This window comes from Schistocerca nitens, unplaced genomic scaffold (assembly GCF_023898315.1).
Source record: "Schistocerca nitens isolate TAMUIC-IGC-003100 unplaced genomic scaffold, iqSchNite1.1 HiC_scaffold_375, whole genome shotgun sequence".
In the NCBI taxonomy this organism is placed as follows: domain Eukaryota; kingdom Metazoa; phylum Arthropoda; class Insecta; order Orthoptera; family Acrididae; genus Schistocerca; species Schistocerca nitens.
The window spans coordinates 4,965,782-4,989,784 of NW_026045909.1; the positions used below are offsets into that span (position 1 = coordinate 4,965,782).

General features: G+C 39.3%; 1 protein-coding gene across 1 annotated transcript in view; it reads left to right on the plus strand.

Annotated features, from left to right (window-relative positions):
- The window catches only part of LOC126229566 (vacuolar protein sorting-associated protein 8 homolog), a 205,510-nt gene extending 187,362 nt beyond the window's left edge, over positions 1 to 18,148 (plus strand). The window contains exons 20-23 of the mRNA XM_049942334.1: positions 6,218 to 6,352; positions 16,169 to 16,364; positions 16,963 to 17,065; positions 17,920 to 18,148. Of these exons, the coding sequence (XP_049798291.1) occupies positions 6,218 to 6,352; positions 16,169 to 16,364; positions 16,963 to 17,065; positions 17,920 to 18,045 (560 nt within the window). The 3' untranslated portion in view covers positions 18,046 to 18,148. The remainder of the gene's footprint in view (positions 1 to 6,217; positions 6,353 to 16,168; positions 16,365 to 16,962; positions 17,066 to 17,919) is intronic.
- The last annotated feature ends 5,855 nt before the right edge of the window (positions 18,149 to 24,003 follow it).

A 24,003-nucleotide genomic window follows, 5' to 3' on the forward strand; every position in this document is an offset into this window, starting at 1 on the left:
ACCAGATGACCATCATCTGTCGGAGCAACTCTACTCGCCTCCTTATCCTACGGACGCGGACACATTGCCCATGTCTCCTGTTATAACAACCGGACTTGCCGCAACTGGCAGATTGGTGCACGGGGCCCCAGCAGGTTCGACCCCCACGTCTCCTGTCATCTCGACCCGTTATCATCGGGGACACTTCCGTGCGTACGGGAAGCCTCCTCCTCGAGACTTTACGGCCAGTCAAACAACACCTATGGACGTTAGCAGTCTACAGGCCACCTCCATCAAGACCTGTGCAAAAAATTCAAAAGGGGGGGGGGGGGGGGGAAGTGTTGTGAATCACCGATCTTTCAAAGTGCCGCCGCGCAGTTACGCGTGTCCTCTACATGCAGCGCTGTCTGCCAGCCATGCAGCAGCAGTGCCACCTAAGCGGCCAGCCAGCCAGCAGCTGCTAGACTTGGACTCAGTTATAATTTGACTGTTAAAGTGTACACAGGTCTTACTCTGTTTACTTGATCTGTGACTTTCATGTATTGTGTCTTCCTTGAAATATATTTGTTCAACTTGAAGTTATTTCACTTTCCATGGTGCACAATGTCTTGCCTGTAATGTCTGTGACTAGAGCACTTCCAGGAGAATGAGGGTTAAAATCTCCTTCCCCATATAAAGATTTAGGTTTTCATTAGTTTTTGTAAGCAGCTGAAGACAGTTGCTGGGATGGTTCATTTGAAAAAGATATGGTCAATTTCCATATCCATACTTCACCAGCACATAGTTGTCCTGAATCTAATGGTCTCATTGCTAATGGGATGTTAAGCCTTAACATTCATTCATAAAGCTACTCCCACTGCCTTGCTTTCTTGCAGTGTTTGTATTCACAATGGGACCTTACAGATTGGCTCTGTTTGATTTTCTTCATACTTAAAGGATTTGAAGGTTATTGCCCAACCATGAATGTCATAAAGCAGAGAGACACATTTTTCAAAACAATTTGGAAATAAAGCCTTTGAAATCAAAAGATTTGTGAGCACTGTTAAGTGTAAAACAGTTGTAATTCATTAACAAATTCATCGGTAGCTCAGGGTATTTTGTAATTGGATTTTAATTATGAAGTTGCTGGTGTGAGTCTTGTTAATATCATACCTTTTCAAAGTTTTTTTAAAAAAAATCCATATTTACTAACAAAAATTGAATCATTATTTATTAATAAAAAAGATTGTTTTATTTTGAAGTAGTGGTAATATGAAAATAAATTAAATTGTAAAACAGACATGTTAATGACATTTTGTTAAATGAAAAAAATTATGTACATGAATACTACTGTTCAGTAATAAGAAATTAGAAAGTGTCTAATTTTCTATTTGATGTTTCGTATATTTATACCATATTTTAATTTATTGTGAATACTCTTATTTTCATGTGAATAGTAATGAAAAACGAAAAGATCTATTTTTTTCTGGAAAATTATCATTCTGTATTTGTTTATTAACATTTCCATTTGTTAATAAATACGAAATTTTAAAAAATATGCTATTAGCAAGATCTGCACTAGCAGGTTTGTAATTACTAGCCGGTGGTTAACTATGGGCGATTTTGTTAAAAATTTACAAATATTTTGTCCTTTGCAGTGCTCAGAAATCTTCTAATTTTCAGAGGGAATGTTTTCAGATATTTTGAGAATTGCATCACACTGTTTTAGGAAACTGAAATGCAGGTGCTGTAAGTATGAAAAAGAAATTGGATCGGGCTGCCTCATAGGATCCCCTTGTCATACATTTATTACCAGATAAGCAGACAACCAGACCATCTTTCATATTAAGTGAATAATGTAACAACACTTAGTTTTCCGTCAAAACCCGACATCAAAATTTGGTGTTGTATAGAAAATTATTTCAAAAGGAAAATTCAGTCGATGAAACAGTTAAATTACAAGGAGATGGAATGGGTGGTCAGCATATATCTCCAAGAGGCAAAATTCTGAGTTCATCCAATAGAAAAACTTAATAGTATTCTGAGAAGGAAAGTTGCTACTCACCATATAGCAGAGATGCTGAGTCACAGATAGGCACAATAAAAAGACTCACACAATTGTAGTTTTTGGCCATTAATGCCTTCATCAAACACACACACACACACACACACACACACACACACACACACGGACTGCAGTCTCAGGCAACTGAAAGCACACTGCCAGTGGTTTCAGTTGCCTGAGACCGCAGTCGTGTGTGTGAGTTGTGTTTGCGTGGTGAATGTGTGTGCAAGTGCATATATTGTTGTCGAAGGCCTTAATGGCCGAAAGCTATAATTGTGAGAGTCTTTTTGCTGTGCCCATCTGCAACTCAGCATCTCCACTATATTGTGTGTTGCAACTTTCGTTCCCATAATATTGTTTCATTCCGTCCTGGATTTTCCACTGTTAGAAGAACTTAAACATTAACTTTAAGAGCTAGTATGTTCCTTCCTCAGGGAGGAAAGAGGCTTTATTGCTTATTGGTTGGTTTTATATAGGCTGAGGTTTTTATATGAGCCTCAGTGTGGTGGAGGAAAACGTCAAGGAAAATGACTTTGGGTTTGTGAAATGGCTAGATGCATTTCAGTTAGGAAAAGGTGTTAAGCTGTAGTGGGAATTTGAATAGTTCTTCTTCACTAGGAATCCAGCGAATAAAGATATCAAAATCTTAACCAGGCCAGGGGACCCAATGTCTCGATGCTGAGGAATGCCTCAATTGGCCATGTAAGGTGAATTAGTTATGGGTAAGGATGAAGTTGGTTGGTGTGACAGTAAATGAGGTTTTTGAGAGATTTTTTGGTTGGCTTTGGGCTAAGGTATTGATCGAGGGCTGAAAGACTATGCACATGTCACATATTAGTGTAGAGCGAGATCAAATCAGTTAGTGATGTGAAGGTTTACTTGGGATAAAGGTGGGAATAGATTCGAGATATTCTCTCTTACCTAGGATAGGAAGCTCTGTTTTTTACTTTGGAGATGCTTGTCTACTGCAGCTGAAATGTGTTCTGTTGAGGTTTTGAAGCCTGCTACAATGGGAGAGCCAGAGTGTTTATGTTTTTGTATTTTGGGTAATAGAAGATAAGACTGCATGGGTTTTGAAGTGTCGGACATCAATCGGGTGAGTCTGGAAAACTCAGCAGTGGGAGTTCCTTACTAAGGAAACTGTGGCGAGGTGGCCACGATGTTACTCTCAGTGAGTTGCGGGTGTGCTCCTTGCTGAAGAATCATGAACGTCAGCTCGTGACCATGGAGTCCTCTGGTGTGCGGAAGGACATCGGGGCCAGCATTTGGAGGCATGTGACTGGCAGCAGCAATGTAGAGCCAATGGTGACACCACAGACTTGGAGTAAAACAATCTGGCCTGTTTGTGTGTATATCTGACTGTTTTCCGGTGCTCAACAGGAGCCTTGTAGCAAGCAGGCGAAATGGGCAGCCACGTAGGATACATGGCTGCATGAAGTATAGTTGAATTGTAGGTGGTGGTGATACAATATCAGAGATCCGGAGGGGTAAGAATTATTATGGAGGATTTGTGTTGAGCGTGGGTTTTTTTAGAATTTTCTATATCTCAGTTTGGATGGGAGGAAGAGGTCATTTAGAAAACTTTTATATGTCACGGTGTCCAGAAGCTGTTGAAGCTCCTGTAGCTCATACTCCATATGCTTAAGTATCACAATGGTCAAGTCTGTGCACAGGGAAGATAGGGTAAAGTAGTCTGTCTTTAATTTATGGATAGCTTGTGACTCGGTCGCCCAATAGGTGGTGATGCTGAAATTGAGGAACTCTTGGTATATTTGAGAAATTAGACTTTTTCTGTTATAACCCTGTTGTCAGCATGAGTACATACACCATATATTTGCTATTGTAATTCATGTTATTTGTGGACATCAGTGACATGTGAATCTCTATAGTTTCAGTTCAATCTACATCTGTACTCTGCAAACCACTGTCAAGTGCATGACAGATAGTACATCCCATTGTACGAGTTATATGGTTTCTTCCCATTCCATTCATAATCAAAGTATGAGAAGAATGATTGTTTAAATGCCTCTGTGCATGCTGTAATTAATTGAGTTTTCTCCCCGCAATCTGTATGTGAGCAATATGTAGGGATTGTAGTATATTCTTAGAGTTCTCATTTAAAGCAGGTTCTTGAAACATAGTAGTGTCTTTCTTGGGATAGCTTACATCTGTCTTCTGGAGTCTGCCAGGTCAATTTCTTCAGCATCTTTGTGACACTCTCCCACAGATTAAACAAACTTATGACCATTCGTGGTGCTCTTCTCTGTATACATTCAATATTTGCTGTTAGACCTATTTGGTACAGGTCCAACACACTTGATGATGGGTTGCACGATTGATTTGTGAGCAATCTCCTTTGTAGACTGATTGTGTTTCCCATATATTCTACTAATAAACCGAAATTCACCATCTGCTTTACCCATGACTGAGCCTTTGTGTTCATTCCAGTTCATATCCCTACAAAGTTTTACACACAGATATTTGTACGAGTTGGGCGATTCCAAATGTGACTCATTGATATTATAGTCATAGGATACTATTGTTTTTTTCATTTTGTGACATGCAAAATTTTACATTTCTGAACATTTAAAGCAAGTTTTCATTCTTTGTGTCACTTTGAAATCTTATCAACATCTGATTGAATATTTACACAGCTTCTTTCAGACAGTACTCCATTGTAGACAACTGCATATCTTGCAAAATGTGTAAAGTTACTGTCAGTATTGCCCTTAAGTCATTTATAGACACCATGAACAGCTACGGTCCCAATATATTTCCCTGGGACACACCCAAAGTTACTTCTATATCTAACAATGACTCTCCCCCATGATAACATGCTGTGTCCCACCACCCCCTACTAAAAAATCCTCAATCCAGTCATAAATTTCGCTTGATACTCCATACATCAGTACAATGATGCTCTTACAACTCAAAGACTATACTCATCTACATTTACATGATTACTCTGCAATTCACTTTTAAGTGCTTGGCAGAGGGTTCATCGAACCACAATCATACTATCTCTCTACCATTCCACTCCCGAACAGCGCACGGGAAAAACTAACACCTAAACCTTTCTGTTCGAGCTCTGATTTCTCGTATTTTATTTTGATGATCATTCCTACCTATGTAGGTTGGGCTCAACAAAATATTTTCACCTTCGGAAGAGAAAGTTGCTGACTGAAATCTCGTAAATAGATCTCACCGCAACGAAAAAAGTCTCTGCTTTAATGACTTCCATCCCAACTCGCGTATCATATCTGCCACACTCTCTCCCCTATTACGTGATAATACAAAACGAGCTGCCCTTTTCTGCACCCTTTCGATGTCCTCCGTCAATCCCGCCTGGTAAGGATCCCACACGGCGCAGCAATATTCTAACAGAGGACGAATGAGTGTAGTGTAAGCTTTCTCTTTAGTGGACTTGTTGCATCTTCTAAGTGTCCTGCCAATGAAATGCAACCTTTGGTTCGCCTTCCCCACAATATTATCTGTGTGGTCTTTCCAACTGAAGTTGTTCGTAATTTTAACACCCAGGTACTTGTTGAATTGACAGCCTTGAGAATTGTACTATTTATCGAGTAATCGAATTCCAACGGATTTCTTTTGGAACTCATGTGGATCACCTCACACTTTTCGTTATTTAGCGTCAACTGCCACCTGCCACACCATACAGCAATCTTTTCTAAATCGCTTTGCAACTGATTCTGGTCTTCGGATGACCTTACTAGACGGTAAATTACAGCATCATCTGCGAAAAACCTAAGAGAACTGCTCAGATTGTCACCCAGGTCATTTATATAGATCAGGAACAGCAGAGGTCCCAGGACGCTTCCCTGGGGAACACCTGATATCACTTCAGTTTTACTCGATTTGTCGTCTATTACTACGAACTATTTCAGAAATGTTTCCTCCTTTGCCCCCTAAGACCAATGGTTACCCCTAATTTTGACAATTCACATAAATGATATTCCTTTCCCCCTGAAAACAGTGAGCACTATCTCTGCAGACAGCTGTCAGCCTTTTATGTACCTCCTTCACCAATGCAAGTAATCTGCCACATATCTCGATTTCTGTGCTGAAAGTTTCATATATGAGGTTTGTTTGTAATAATGTTATTTGTGGGGTGTGAGGTTTTGTGGAGTTGTACAGGTGTTTAAACATGAAATGTTATAACCAGAGCTGTGCTGACAGTTTTGCAGGAACTCACGCAACAGTTGTTGATGGCTATGAGCAGCTTTGTCTCATTGCCTGCTATGCTGCAAGTTGTTCTCCAGGATCCTGCATATGCTGGTGGCAAGTTTGGAGACATAAGGGAACTTATGATGGGTTAGTAAATGATTGAATTTAAAATTATTGTAGAATTTACACTATGAATAGGAATAATTGAGAAATATTTTGTATTTTTCAAAATGTCGATCGTAGTAGACCCGGCAGGAACAAAATGACCAAATTTGTTGTCAGATACACAACATTTTATATGAATTCTTCTGTGCCCAGTGTGTAAAATGGTGTGGTATACAGTAAAGGTACCTGTGACTTCAGGTGTCATTTATATAATTTCTCTATTATTGAGCAGTACATGTGCTGACAGCAGTACATATACAAATAGTGCACCCTTTAAAGGGAAAAAAGACACAGTAGGACATTCAGTTTCGAAATAATTGTAAATACAAGCTGATACATCAGCAAACATGTAAGTTACTAGCATTGATATATTATTTACCAATAACTAGGAATAGAATAAAATCATTTTATTTTATGGCCAAAATCGATGATATTTTTTGCCAAATTTGTTGTTATCACCCCCCCCCCCCCCCCATCCCCTCCCCGATCACCAAACCAATGTGTTTGTATGGTAAATTCAAAGTCTCTCGCTAAAGTCAGTGTTGTTTGTTTTGGCAAATTCAGTGTAATTTTGATGATGTTTGTTGTGAAATTTGGTGTTTTTTTGCCAAATACCATGTTAATTGCACTAAGTTCAGTGCTGTTTTCATCACCACCTTGAAATTGGTAATGGGAAATGAACTGCCAGTTTAAGAATACAATTATTAATTATTACTAATATCAATGAACTGCCATCCTGGAAAAATTACAAATTTCTCTGTAACCCCTAAAAATTGCAGATTTTGCATTACCTGTCTAAAGGCCTCTAATTCCACATTATTTTTTGCTTTATCGTTTTTACAAATTTTTTCTGCCCCTACTAATAACACATCTACGTGTACACCATACTCTTTCCTACTTGGCAGGAAATAATCATTATGTAGTAAATAATAATTTTACCAGATGGTAAGTCCCCCCTGACCGGGGGTTGTGGGTGACTTTTCTGAACTGTACTCCATTCCCTAAACCTCTCCAGTCATTTTCCTTCACCCCTTTTCCTTCCCCTTCAACACTTCTGTCAGGAGGAGGAGCCACTGGCTCCAAAATCTTCTAAAAGTTGAATCCTTGTGTGTGTGTGTGTGTGTGTGTGTGTGTGTGTGTGTGTGTGTGTGTGTGTGTGTGTGCGCGCGCCCTTGTTGCCGCTTGGTGAGTAGGTTTTTTTATCTATCCGTTTGTATTACATTGTCAATAATTGATTATTTTTATTGTTATATTCAATCATACAATACCTGCAGACGATGCCAACTACTATTACCCTACGCATGCACCTGCCTCCCGCCTTTCACGATCAGTTCCTACACCTGCCACCAATAATGATTCATCATATCACATACATGTGTTGTTCTTGTAGTTACCAGTCCAGTGAGTGATTTGATGCAGCTCTGTGTGATACTCTGTCTTGTGTAAGTGTTTCTGTATATGCATAATTGCTGTAAATATGAGGGCACACTGGAAAGCAATGTCTCCAAATTTTTTTATGTGAAAACTAATAAAATTTTTTTTATAGAAAAAAATGTTATTAACATTCTCCATCTTTTTTCTTCATGTCTACATATTTATTTCTCAAAATAGTCACCCTGGCGACAAACGAGAGGTCAGCTTCCTCATACCATCACTGTAGAATGTTTGACTTTGTTGATTGAGCCACAATCTCACTTGTGCTTGCACTCTTCGACGTGTTTACACCCTGGGACAACTAGAAAATCTGGGAAAAACCACAGTAATTTTTTCATCTAGGAAAAACTTAAGAATTTTTCATTGTTTTAGTTTCCAGTTAAATTTTTCTAATTTTGACTGGTAAGAACTGATACTTGAACAGTAGCTCACTACTGCAGAATAATACTGCAACAGTAAAAGAGAGAATAACACTAAAATAAAAATTCAGATGGAAAGAAAATGGCGCCATTTACAACAATAAAACACTGCGCATACAAGCATCTGCTAATGGCAATATGTTTCAAAGGCATTAGGATGAAGACTATGACGCTATGTAAAAATAAAGTGCTTTCGATGAGCATGACGTCGAACTGTTTACACTTCTAACGGGATGCAGGAAAATATTGCGAATAGTGGTTTGAGAAGCATGACTTTCAAAGAAAATTTTCTTTTTAACACTTTGGGGACCAGCCACTTAGAAAAATTTAGAGTCCAAATGACCAGCCATTTACACTATTATTTAAAATTTTACTGTCACATTTGTGTTGAACATATCTTAAATGGTAACACATGCTAAAAAAGACCAATAATATATATGACAGCTTAGCTTTTCTTGTAGCTATACTGTATGTATATTAATTTAAACTATTATATCAATGAAAATAATCAATTTTTGAAAATATAATGTAATTGGAAAGATAACAAGACTACTCACCAAGTGGCGGCAGGAGAATGCACATAAAAAAGTATTAAGTATGCAAGCATTCAGAGCCAGGAGCTCTTTCTTCTGGCAGAAAGGTTGAAGGGGAAGGAAGAGGGGCAAAGGAAAAGAACTGGTGAGGCTTAGGAAAAGGGATAGAGTTCAGGAAAGTCACACAGGACCCGGCGTCAGGGGAGACTTACTGGATCGGATCAGAAGGAAAGACTTAAAACCCATTAACTTTTCCTATTTGTGTGTTTGCGCTACTTAACACTTTGCCGTCCGCACGTCTCGTACAAATGTATTCACTTGGCACCGGCAGCGCTAGTTCGGATTACTTTGGCTTGTCGCCGGCCATTCTTGACATTATCAGGAGATTATAAATTGTTAAGTTTTACTAATCTTGTTGTTACTTCTCTTAAGTTCGCAACCCTGCTCCCCTACTTTCATAAAATGTTGAAGGTACACATACGTAAATAAATTCAAAATTTGTTTGTTTCATATATTTGTTTATTTGCATTGTCTTTGGTACTTAGTACTTCTCTTTCGTATGATATGCAGCAAAACAGTCTCCAAGATGTAACGCAACTCCACAAGACTTGCACATTAAGTTTGTTGTTCTCCTTTTTTTTTTGTTTTTTGGAACATACATGGCAGTTCCTTCGTTTTCATTTATTCGTTTCTGAAATAAGTATTACCTAGTGTTGCTTTATGTGACCGGAAAGTCTGCCAACCGGATCATGGTGAGACGTACGTGATGTAGTGGCAACCCCCAAGTTTTGCTCAGAAGCAGGTGCATGGTCTTTCATCCATAAATCGGACACCTTCAATAAAAAATCGTGAAATCGGAGACTCTTGTGGTCTGTATTGAAATTTTTCCATGTACAGAATGCATTAAATAATGCGCAATTAAAGACGTACATGCAAACCTTTTTTGACCATTTTATAGTTTTTCTGTATATGGGGTAATAACTAATACACTTTCAGGTTTCTTTATTGTGTAATTGGTTTTTCTACATTTTCTTTGAGTGTCAGTCAAAGTGGCATTATGTATTGTAGAGATCATTTGTATTGTTTTAGTTTTCAAAGCTCTCCATACCTGTGAGAGTACTTCAGCTTTCCGTTGACGACAAGCTACAAACACATTGACTTTTGGGCACTTTAATTTTTCTGGAGATCGTATATTTTGCCGTATCATTCCACAAACTTGGATTATTTTTTTTTTATTTTTTTTTTTCCTTCAAGTAACTTCTCTGCAAGTTCTACACTTTTATAATTATTATGCATGTAGAGGTGATGCCACTTTCCATAAGAAGGTGTCAATAGTTCCATCACTGTTTTTGCTAAAGGCTGTCCAGTGCTGCTATATATCTTGAATCAGGAGATGTATCCGGTACTCGAATCACACCGCATCCGAATGAGTATGCCATATTTCGTAATTTTCAACGGATTGTAAACTTTAAAATTTAACCGTCCACGCCATGGTATCATTCCTTCATCAATTGAGATGTTTTGACTCGGATTAAAGGTTTCTTTAAACTTTTTGAAAAAATGATCAATTACGAATTGCACTTTGAAAAGCCAGTCGGCATTATCCGGTTTATTGTTGTTGTCAGAAAAATGTAAAAATGATAATATTTGTCTGAATTGGTTGCAGGACATTGTTTTGTGAAATATCAGTGTGTCTATCAACAGATTCGTTGACCAATAATCATTTATCCTTGATTTTTTTACAATTCCCATAAGGATAGCAAGCCCAAACTATTTTCTAAGTTCGGGTCACGTAATGTTGACAAATTTGGCATTTTTTTATCCAGTTTCCTCCTATTGCAATTTTGACTGTAATACTTGTTGGTTTTGTTGCTAATATAGTCAAATAAATCATTCCCAATATACAATTCTGCGATATCCTCGATGCTCTGTGTATCTTTGGTAAATATGTTTGGACCAGTATCTTTGGGAAATATGTTTGGACCGGGAGATCCTTGAAATTTATTATTGGTCCTCGGTAAATCAAAGTCTGACCACTGTGCACTGTCGTCGTCTTCTGATTCATCTGAATCAGTTGGTAACCATAGCATTCGCCGAATTCTTCTTGGACGTATTTCACTATCGTCCAGTGATTCTGCTTCACTTTCATTTTTTCGTTATTCAATGTCTTCTTCCCACACGACCAAGTTGTCCGACAAAACATCCGTGTATTCATCGTAAATAATCGTATCACCTCTTTCATCTGCCATGATGAAAAGGCACATGCTTGTTGATGTGTGTAACTTATTGTTACCTGAACAAAACACTAACTGAATGCAAAAGATACTAAAGTGCTGTCGCTGACCACTGCGCGATACTGTGCTCACGACACCACCGTGGTGTCACCAGCCATTGACCACTATTTCGCGCACGACGCCACTGTGGTGTTGCCAGACGGCATATTGTTAATAGTGATGACTACATCACATGTCCTATGCTCTGAATATATGATGTAATTAACTGGTGAGATCATGTGACATGAGCTATGATTGGATGGCAGAAGCACATCATTTCCTCCGAGAAATCTGTGTGTGTTCTTTTTAACTGTTCTCATTCCATTTTAAACTTTCCTGAGTTGGGGATGAGGGACACTCTCCTTACTTTTATAGACACATTGAGGTTTCTGGGCCTCATATTTGACTCTAAGCTTACGTGGTTACCACATCTTAAGGACCTGAAAAAATGCTCACTTAAAGCTTTAAGTATTTTAAAATGTCTTAGCCACAGTGCATGAGGAGCAGACAGGACTTGTCTCCTCCAGTTTTATAGGGCATTTGTGTGATCTTGGCTTGATTGTGGGTGCATGGTGTATGAGTCTGCAAGACCCTCTTATTGAGGGATGTTGGACATGGTGCACCATGAAGGGATTCGGTTGGCCACTGGGGCATTCAGAACAAGCCCCATACCAATCCTCTGTGCAGAGGCTGGTGAAGCAACACTTCACGTCAGGCAACGGCTACTTAAGGTGCACTATATGTATAAAACACTGTCCACACCATACATACCGACTACCATACCATTGTGCATCTCCCTGGAAAGGCTTTTTCGTAACCGGCGACAGGCAATGAGGCCATAAGGGATTCGTGCACAGGCTTGCCTGCTAGAGATAAGTGTGGATGATCTTCATGTTTTACATCGCAGTGGGAGCGGGTTTCCACATTGGCTTCTCCAGAAGCCCAGATTTATTTTAGACTTGACGAATTTTGAGATTTTACATTTAGATATGTATCACAGTTTCACAATGGTGTACACTGATGGCTCCAAACAAGGGAATTCCCTTGGCTGCTCTGTAATGTTCTCTGACTGTGTCACCAGGATTCGCCTTCGTGATGGGTATACTATTTTCTCAGCAGAGCTTCACATGAACCTAAAAGCACTGGAACAGGTGCATCGTATTTGGGGCAAACTGTTTCTCATTTACTCATATTTGGGGCAAACTGTTTCTCATTTGCTCATATTTGGGGCAAACTGTTTCTCATTTGCTCAGATTCCCTTAGTGCCTTACAAATGTTACAGAATCTGTACCCAGCTGAGGAGTTGGTCTGGCTGATATATGACCATCTGTACTTGCTCCAATGGCAGGGTAAGCAGGTGTCATTCTGCTGGGTGCCAGGTCATGTAGGGATATGGGGAAGTGAACAGGCTGATCGGCCTCCCAAGGAGGCCTTCAGAGGACAGGACGTGGCACAGTGTCCTGTTCCCTTGCAGGCTATTGTTTCTGCACTACACAGAAAGTGCATGCAGTTGTCAGATGAGGAATGGCTGGCAGTGACGGCCAATAAGCTGCAGTTGGTGAAGTCAACAGCCCGGCCATGGCGTACCTCCTGCCAGTTGCTCAGGTGGGATGAAGGGACTTCACGCGTCTTAGAATTGGGCACTGCCATCTCACACATAGCTTTTTACTACGGCAAGAGGATCCCCTGTTTTGTGATGCTTGTGTCGTGCACATCCCTATCTGCCATATTTTAATGGAGAGCATTTTATATTGTGATTCAAGGGCAGAAGCAAATATTGGTAGGGATCTGCCACCTATTTTAGCCAATGATGAGACGAGTGGGACTAAGGTTTTAAAGTTTTTTGATGTGTTTGGACTCTGGCCTAAAATTTTTGCCTGGACATTTTAGTGTGTTGCAGAGTGACTGGCTTCTCCTTTTTTTATTCTTGTGCTCAGCCAGCCATGTCCATCTGCTATATTGTTTTAGCTCCTTAGACCACTTTCTTCCTGTGTTGTTAATGTTTTATCACTGAGGCAATACTTTGTTCCATAGGTCTGTATGGGTACGCAAAGTTTTCCAACTATGCCCAGAAGCGCATCTTGTAGTGCAGTCTCGATTTCAGTGTTTCTGCAGCTACTCTGCTGCATTTGGTGGAGTTGGTATTTATACTTCCACAATACGAAAATGTGTAGTGTACATTTTGCCATACATGAAAGACCTTTTCCTGAAGTGCCAGAAAGTTCTACATTGGTTTATAAAACTTTCTACCACTGAAAGGATTGACAAATTTTACAGCTTGGAGAGAAGTATATGATCACTTAACATGGAAAAAATATATTTTCACCTGGGAAATCGGGTTTTTATTTGTTTAAATATTTTTTGTCCATGTATACACCCTGACTGCTTCATCACTACCAAAGTAAAATCCCCAAAGGTGTTCTTTAAGTTTTGAAAACGGATACAAAACATAGGAGGCCATGTCAGTGCTGCACAGAACATGCTCATTCACAGTGAATGAATGCAAGGAGTTGGATTGTTACAGATGTTGCAATGCTTGTATGTGGTCTGGCATTGTCATGCTGAAGGGAGAGGGTGCTCCATGTGTGAACAAACTCTTCAAGTTTGAAACTCGATTACAGAATTCTGTTTTTCACACACCAACATAGTTATGCTACACACCGCAGTAAGGAGCCCACCAGCAGAAGAGGGCTGCAGATATGTAGGCATGAGGAATAAAGCCATAGAATGTTAATAATGTTTGTTTTATTTAAAAAGCTTTGAGGCTTTTCAGATAAAAAATTCAGAGGCGTTACTTTCTGGGATGCCCTCATACATTCAGTTGAACCTGCATATCCCATTCAAGACTGTATCTCACTGCACAGTTTCTACCGCACACACTTCACTCCATCAGCAAATTAACCATTTCTTAATGGGCCAGGAATCTGCTATCAATCTATCTGGTGTTGTCCGCAGTTGAATTCAGTACCTCTTCATTAGTTACTCAATCATCTATTTAATTTCCATTCTTCTGTAGCACTATATTTTAGAAACATTGGTTCTCTTCCCATATGTGTAATTTTTTTGCTCCCATGTTACTTCCACTTTTGAAATAAATGAAAGCTGGAAAAATGACTGGTGTTGATGAAATAACTGGAGAAATAATCAGAGCCAATGGAGTTGCTGAAAAACAATGGATCTGCAGACTCTTTTATAAGATGTGGAAAGAAAGAAAGATGCCTGCTGATTGAAAAACGGGTATTGTAATCCCAACTGTCAAAAAAGGTGATGGAAAGAAATTTTGAAGCTGTAGGTTAAGACCTTTAACATCTCAAGTTGTTGAACTTTATGAAAGAATTGTAGAATGTAAGATTAGCCACATCAACGAAGAAATTCTCTTGGAAGAACAGTTTGGATTCAGAGAAGGAAAGATCAACAACTTATTTAATTTTTGCTTTCTTCCAGTAAATGGAAAAATACTATGAACCCAATTGAGACCTATGGTTACCCTTTCTGGATATGAAGAAAACATTCGATGATGTGAACAGGGAAAAGGTGTGGGAAACACTGAAGAAAATTGGAATGCAGGTTGACATGTTACATGGCATAAAAAAATTGTATAAAGATAGCCACAATAAAGTCAAAACACCGGTAGGAATGACCGAAACCTTTGCACAAAATCTGGGTTTAAGCAAGATTGTTTCCATCGCCTTTTCATTACTGTAGTGAATGAACTCCAGGGAAAATACACTGAACCATTGGAGATGAAAAAATGATATCCATGTTGTTTGTTGATGATGTATAGCTGTTGGCCAAATCTAAAAAAGATCTTCAAGTGTATGGTCTCATTTTCAGATAGGAGAAAAGTTAGGTGTATGAGCAACTAAGGAGATATGTCAAAATGGAAGATAAAGACCTAGTAAGGAACAAGAAAGTAACATTAAAATGTAAGGAGTCATCTGTGAAGCCTATTACATGCCCATTTTGAAGCATGATTGTGAAACATGGGCCTTGAGAAGTAAAGTCATAATCAGAATTCAGGCATAATCAGAATTTGTTCGTAGTATGGTCAGAAAGACACAGAGGGATGTAATCCAGTTGAAATGGAATGAACAATGTGATGCACGGATGCTAAGAGGCTACCAAGACTAATGTATGATTTGAAACTCAGAGAGAAAACAGCAAGATTCAGGTATAAGGATATGGTGGAAATATGACATCCAGCAGAGGAAACATGCTCGGGACAGCACTGATTAGATTTACTTTCATTCCAATTGATCCGTAGTGAGGAGGTCCTCCAGGATGTGGAACATGTCAGAAAAACAACAATACATGACAAATATTTACAATTAAAACAAATAAGCTAATGTACCATTCCACAGGTCCCAAGTGGAATGATCGTCATTTTTTAATGAACACTAAGAGTAATTTTACAAATACTAATGCACTGAATTTAAAATAAAAAAGTTTTTTATTTATTTATAAGGTAATACAACTACTGTAATACTTATTTACAATGAACACATTACTGCACTGAAATGGTGCAGAAGTTAGATTATACTAACACACACACACACACACACACACACACACACACACACACACACACACACACACACAAATTTTCAATGAACACATTACTGCACTGAAATTGTGCAGAAGTTATGTTGTACTTATATACAAATCAGTTGGTTTTACTAAGAAATTCATCAATGGAGTAGAAGGAGTTGGCCACCAATAAATCCTTAGGCTGAAGAGGGAGAGAACTTACAGGACTGCAGTTTGTGGAGAAGCCTCACTTGCCCATCCATCTAATAAGATGGAATGACATAGTGTATGGTGGTGGTGGTGGTTGGGAGGTCACTGCCCTCCTCTATAACTGGACTACTCCTACTACTTCTACTTCTGAGTTATGGTACAACTACTTTTTTTCTGGAGTTACGTACTTAAGGCACATGAGAGCTCTTGGACAGACAAGTATCATGATATGGCAGATGTTGAAGTTTACAGTGAAATTCTTTCACTAAGAAAATGTACAATTTACTGAACTTCAGCAATTGGTCTGATGTAAAATATTTTAGAGTAAATATCACATTGGGGTAAAAAGGCCCTGTTTCTCTCTTTGTATTGTCACTTACTTGCAATTCACGTATGATGCAGGCATGCTCAGCAACTCGTGCTACGAGGAGACACTGCTTCAGGCGACATCTCGCCTGCTGAGCTCAGACTTACACCAGCAGCTCGCCAAGCATCTGGCAGCAGCCAACAGGGGTATGACACCACGCCTCTCCACCTGCAGCATGTGTCGCCAGATGATTACACATCTTCGGGATAATGAATCTGTAGTTCTTTTCAGGTAATTGAGTTCACACTTTTCTGGAGTGTGCACGTGCCCTTGTGCAGAATTAATAACTGTTGCATGAATAATTTCAGTGATGGTGTATGTAGCATTTAAATTAAACAGAAATTAATAAATCATTCAGTTAAACTGTTGCAGTATCTGAAGATTTGTGGCAAGCTTCTGCACCAAGTTGGTTTTTAATTGTATTGCAATGTCTTTTACGCATATGAAAATGACAATTCCTTTTGGAAATTCATAAATTTAAAAAGAACGATGTATGCTTATATTGAGAATGTGCAGTGTCCAGTATGGCAAATATATGCATAGAAAATAGGTAAAGGTAGTTCTGTTACGTTTTGTATCCTTGGGTTCCTTCTTTGTGCCACAAAAGAGAAAATAGCCACTGGGTGCAGGGTAGGGTAGCAGGTCACGTAGAACCTGTGTTAAGATAGGTCACACATTGCCTGAAGAAGCAAAGGTGATGGAGAGAAAAAGAACATATATTTCAATATTTTCTGAGCCAGTGGTATACTACATATGGCCTGATTAATGGAAAGTTCAATGATGCAGTTTAAAAATTTAGTTGTTAGTTTCTTATATTGTTATGTTGCAGGTGTGGTCATGCCTACCATTCAGACTGTATGAAGGATCCCCCTCATTGTTACGTGTGCAGATGGGGCAGAATGCCAGCACCTCTATCAATAAATGATCCTCAGGTAAGTTATAAAGTTTATATGTAGCTTCTCCTGGGAAGACAATTATGTAAGGAGAATAGTTTACAACTGCTGTTGAGGTAACTGAAGACAAATTGGTAGTTCTCAGACAGACATCTTGTTATGTTGTCTTTGTCTTATATTTCAGCAAAAACAGTCAATTATTGACAAAAAATTTTATTGGATAGATAAAAAATCTACTCATCAAGCGGTGACAAAACATTCACAAAAAGACTGTTGTGATTGGCAAGCTTTCGGAACCAGTGGCTCCTCCTTCTGGCAGAAGGGTTGAAGTGGACTTCCTTCCCCTTCAACCCTTCTAACTGAAGAAGCAGCCACTGGCTCCGAAAGCCTGCCAGTCACAACAGTCTTTTATGTATGTGTTCTGCTGCCGCTTCCTGATCCTATCTTATATTTCAATAGACGCAAGTTCATCATATAACATCATATAGCTTTTCATATCTGCTCTTTATTTCTGTTAATGTAATTGAAAATTTATTCATGAAATGTAAACATTTGTCAAACATTAAGTACTTCTTTGCATGGCAGCCATTCTCCACAGTTGCAATGCCATGCAGCTTTTTTAAAAAAGTTGCTTTAAAACAAAGAAATATGTCCTCTTAATGTAATTTTTATCCCTTTCATTTGTTTTAAATGTGAGTTTCTACTGTGTATTTCTTTAGGAAAATACATTATAACTACTTTAATTATGTTACTTAAAAGAAATATAAGTAACATTATTATGTAAGAAAGGGAATACCAATCATTCTGTTTGCTGCCTTTTTATTGTTATTTTTTTAAATACATAGCAGTCACTAGAGTTGCCAGAGGAGTTATTGTTTGTTTTCTACTTTCAGGGAAATTCATCATCGTCATCAAGTGCAGCAACCTCCCCTCATTCACAAGAACTTCTGATACAGAGCCCAAAGTTCCCCCTTCAATTATCCCCACCGCCCCCTCGAGATCTTGAGGGTATTTTTTGAAACTGTAATCAAGAAGAAAACAAAGATTATACCAAAGACTGTTGTATGTACATTCCATTGAATGTTTAATTTATAAATATATTAATATTGTTAAAAACAGTTATTCAGATTGTTTTATTCTTGTACCATTTGTTTATGCAATGGAATGACACCATATTTCCAACACAGCATGACTAGTTAACTAATCAGGCTACCATTAGGAGAAAGAGTGTGAAGGTGGTCACTTTCTGCACAACTTAACAAATCAGGATGTGGCTTCAGTACCATTGTACTCACAGAGTCACAGACAACAGCTCAGTCAACAGCATTACTATTAGGGTATCAGTTAATGCTATCATGCTGATAATACACTGGTGTCAAAAATTAAAGCAACAAATGGAAATTTTGCAAGGTTGCATTTATTTTGCCACAAAACAGTATAAACAGGTGGTAGTAAAGTAGAAACAATGCAAAGAACACAGAATGTAACCAACTGCAACATGCATAATGATAGACAAAAATTTTCTTCATTTTTTTTCCCAACTTAATGGATTTGCACACACATTCTGACAACTTGTTAATGTGCTCAGTATGGGGGTGATCATCTCTGGCACGAATACAGGCCTGACAACAAGGGGACATGCTGTGAGTGATGTCATTGATCTCATGTGAAGGCAATAATGCCCGTTCTTCCTGCTGAGCTGCTCGTAAGTCTTAGAAAGTGGTTAGTGGATGATAACATGATGCAACATGTCTCCCTAGTGCATCCCAGACATGCTCTGTGGGACTCAAATCGGGAGAGTGAGCAGGCTGTCCTGTGTGTGCAATATCTTCTGTTTCCAAAAAAGACATCAACCACACATGCTCTATAAGGCCAAGCATTACCATCCATCAATACGAAGTCTGGGCCCACAGCATCTCACAACAGCCACGCGTAAGATCTCAAGATCTCCTCACGGTACCTAACAGCAGTCAAATCTTGCCGATTCAGCGGTAAAATTTCGTGAAGAGGTGTTCAAGTAGTCGACAGAATCCCTGCCCACACCATTAGGTATCCTCGATATTGGTATTTTTCCACAATGTTTGGGTCCCAAAATCATATGTGAATCTGTTGAGAATCCAACTCCAGACCAAATCAGAACTCGTCTGTGAAAAGAGCATTGGACCGTAGTTCTACTGTCCAGGAGGCATGTTGGCATCTCCACTATAGATCTTCCCTTCTGTGAAGACACACCAGATGCAAACAGGCAGCAGGTCTCCAACAGTAAAGGCCACTCTGCTGAAACCTTCGGTACACCATTTGCCTCAATACAGCATGTCCAGGGGATGCTGCAAGGTCAGATGCCAGTTGCAATGCAGTAGTAAGATGGTACTGTCATACCCTTACGGACAAATAACGGTCCACTCTTTGTGATGTCACATGTGGTCACCCTGTCCTGGTCTCCACGATACAGTTTCGGTCTCTATAAATTGTCGCCACATCCAAGAAATAGAATGATCCACAATAAACCATTGGGCCACACCAGTTTGCGACACTCTTGCTTCGATTCTTCCTATGGCCCTCCTCAGCAGAGAGTCTGTAGGCATCTTCTCTGTGCCATACTGCACTGTCTGTCTCTGTGTACATAGCAATTATGGATGTGAAACTACCCTGCAACCACTACCCTGCTTGATAGGTGCTGTTGCATCATTGCTCGCGTTGCTGTCCGTTGATCGGAATGTTGTCTCCTGTGCAGAGCATGATAGTAATGACATCTGTGACACATTAAGTTGCAGACAGGCAAAACTAAAAAAAAAACTTGCACAGTAGCTTCCAGCCGCAGCCTTCATCACAGAAGTAAACACACACTCCCATATTCATTCACACAACAAAGCACACCTCACACACACATGACTGTCTCTAGCAGCTAGCGCTGGAATACATACAGTAATAGTTTGTGTGTTTTTTATCTAGACTAAGTGCACATCAAAACAGTATACATCTTGAGGTGTACCTCAAACTTGTGTTTGTGTTCAATAATTCTGCCAATAAATGACAAAATCATAAACGTTTATGATCAAAGTGACACTATTTGAAACAGAGTTTGTTGTCTGCATAGATTGCTTTATTTATTTTTGAATGGCAGGTTGTAGTTAATAGCCTCAGACTTGATTGTGTCTGTTGCAGGAGTAGATATTGCAAGTAGGTTGGACAGATTACTCCTGTAGCCAACACAATTACATCTGAGGACAGTTCATGTGGAACAGAAATTGTCCATTCAAAAAAAGGGACAAGGTAGATGAACAACAAAGTATGTTTTAAAACAAATGATAGCAGATTTTCTCCAAAGACAGTGTGTCGATTTCTAACACCAACTGATGTAAGCAATAAAGATAGAACATTACATTTATTTAAATAATTTCTAATGTTATATAGAGCTAGCTACACAGTGCATAATATGAAGAGCTACTATAAGTTTTTTAAGTGTTAATGGTTTCTCCTCTATTTTAATCCTTCAAGAAATACACAACTGCAACAAGTTCAGTATATTGTTGCATATTATAACAATGTGTGGCTATTAAATATCTGTGGAGCACCCTCATTGTGGTTTTCAGTTGTTGTTAGCCATGGACTGAAAGTAGGATTTTTTACTGACAGCGAACATTTACTATTACTTCAAAGTGAATCTAAATGTAAATTGGTGTACCAAGCAATTGCTACTCGAAATTATGGATTGATCCAGTTTCATCATTTGCATCATAAGAACAAAGTTATTTAACAACAAAAATTGCATAAATTGGAATGACTAGGTACAACAGTTATGCAGTTTTAATAACAAAATAGAAACAGGCTATGTGATTGTTCACAAAATTGTATATATACTAGCAAGGCAAGTGAAGTTCACGAAATTAATCCAAAGCTTAGACCAGAGATTATTTTACAGTTCGTTGGTTACCAGATAGAATAAGCAAGACATTTTGATGCAATTAGATATGAACACAAATAAGACCATATTTACGAAGTCCTTGCCGACTCAGAAGCTTACTCTGTTCACAAGGGTGATAATGTTAGGTGGCTGGAGCCTGTTGAGGTCCTGAAGTCCATCTTCAGTGAAGGTGCTGCCTGCTGCATGCGTACCTGTGAATGAACGGTGGTTGTCGTAACTGTCATAATGGTGGCACTGCAATATTTACAGCACCGCACTTCCCGTTCCACAAATTTCTGCTGTCAGTGATTTCAAGTATGAGAATTTCTCATCAATGTCCAGATTCCCAGCAACATGAAGGAATGTGTTTTTAATCTGGAGAATAGTCAAGGCTGGTATGTGTTGCACCTGTTGGCAAATTGAGTACACTCTTGAGATTGAATCAGCCATCAAATTATCTGCTGTTATCACTGTACTTATATTAACTGTTTTTGACCCATTCAACTATGGTGATGGCTGTAGCTATCACAACAGTATTGCACTACAGTGATGGATGCTGCATTGTAGACAAGAATCATGTTTTGTCTGCTTTGTATAATATTATGATGGCAATACTGTTAGATGGCACAACTTGTATATTTGTGAAGCTGAACCCACAATCTGAGCTTACAGGTGTTGAGCCTGCATTTCAAGAGCTCAATAAGTGACAGCATGCCTAACCTACGTGAACAAACAGCCACACAATTCAGTGTTTGTTGAAAGAAAGTGATTTTAATGATTCAGGCAATGGTGAAGAGTATATAACACCATGCAAATTACACATCGAGAAACAATGAAAATAAAACATTTTAATTGACCAGGAAACTGAATGCACATAACATTGTGCTACAAACTGTTCAATGGTAAAGTGGTGTGAAGATATTTGGTTTGTGGAGCAGTCAACTGTATGGTCACTAGCGCCCGGAATGACTGGAAGTGGGACAATGTAGTGAATAAATCAAGAAATGGTACTGTCAGAGTGACATTTGAATTAGAGACTACTGTTCCACAATGTGTGAGACAAAAACTACAAAGCTTCAAGTCATAACGAATTTCTAACAATATCATTTTCAACTTGATGAAAAGAGTAACAAACTGTTACTCAGCAACTAACAGTGAGAACATTGTCGGTTTCCTGTAACAGTGAATGAACTGAAGTTGCAAATTGCTATCTGTAGCCTTGTCATAGACAAGGAAACGTTTCATTCTGTATAACTGGTTAACACTCTCAGCACCAAGCCTGTAGGTTCTACTGGATGCCCACCCTTTCAAAAGTGTCAAGCCCATAGGTTTTGCGGGCCAACAGAATTTTGTTGCGTAAAAAGTGCTGTGTGTTGATTTTGCTCTTATGACTATCAATATACAATGTTTATACTGTTAGTTACATGGATAGATGGCATGTATGTGTGTGTTGTTTTTGCGGTATTTTGTTTGATACGAGTCATTGTTTTCACCTGCGGATAGAGCTTATTATCGGTATTCTGTGTAAGAGAAATGACACGCTGCGGTTTAACCCATGAAGAAAATGTCAATTTGCTGAATTCTAGAGACTTTGTCAACACACTGAATAGTGAAGAATCATGTTTGGACTACTCAGGTCTTTAAAGGTATGTCTTTCAGTAAAATTCTATAATATTGTGTATTTATAGTGTTTAGCAAAAGCAGATAAACACCATGTATAAGTTTACAGAATTTTAGTTTTTATATCTCCTCCCATTTTTTAGATGAAGAAAGCAGTTCTTTAAAAAGCTACAGCAGTGATAATGACATTATATATAGTGCTGCTGTTCCTCCCAAGACAGCCACCGAGCTGAGAGGATGCGCAGCAGAGCAGCAGCAGCTCTTGTGTGATAAGCTGTAAATTAATTTAGTCTTTGTTTTTTGTTCATGTGTTTCTGCAAAGAAGTGAACTGTACGTGTGTATTTTACTGTGTAGACTAGGGGTTAGAAAATTAATCACAGTTTTTGTTGTTGCATAAGTCTTGTGAATATACTTGTGTAGGGTGGCTCCCTAGTGTAAATTTTCTGTGTAGAGAAATTTATTTCTGTTTAATAGCTTGCGGTCTCAGAGTACAGTGAGAAATATGCACACTAACTCTTAGTGTTACTTTATTCTTCTTTGGTATATTCTCAAATTCAGTAGCACCATTTGAGACCTTATATCTATTTTAAACACACTACGAATGGCTAGGTACTGTGTTTGTTGTGAGCGGACACAAGGAGAGTTGGCTGCTGTCCATAAACAGCTGGAAGCTGCGTTAGCTATCGTCGACAAGCTTCTAGCTAATGCTTGAAGTTTCAGTGGCATCAGGGCGCCAGTGATGAGACCTGTGACACCTTTAGTGCCACTGGAATCTGCTGGTGACCCGGACGTTGCTGCAGCTTCCGATACACAACATCTGACAGGTCTGTCCTCACTCCAGACTGGATGGCAGACAGTGGTGGGTTCACGTGTCATAGGACAGAAGGCGAAAGGAGGAAGAGGCTGTGCGGCTGGCTCCCTATGTCTTAGCAACAGATACGAGGTGCTTCCCAGTTTTGGTGATAACTCTGAGCCAGCGCGAGATGCCTCTCCTGTTGGGCCAGCAGTCAATTTTCCTGCCCAGTCCGGACAAGTACAGAGGGTGGGTATGCTAGTCATTGGGCGCTCCAATGTTACACGGGTGATTGAGCCCCTCAGAGAGATAGCAGGCAAGGCGAGAAAGAATTCCAGTGTGCATTCGGTATGTTTGCTGCGAGGTCTCACCCGTTTTGTGGAGGAGGCCTTGCCAGCAGCTGTCGAGCACACTGGGTGCAACCGGCTGCATCAAGTGGCACATATCGGCATGAATGATGCCTGCCACTCCGGTCCTGAGGCCCCCCTCCTCTCCTTTCAGCAACTGGCTGATTTGGTGAAGGCAGTTAGTAATGCACACGGGGTACAGGCTATTTGTAGCATTGTACCCAGGCTGATCACTGTCCTCTGGTTTAGAGCAGAGTGGGAGATCTAAACCAGAGGCTCAGACAGCTCTGTGACGGTATCTAATGCGAATTT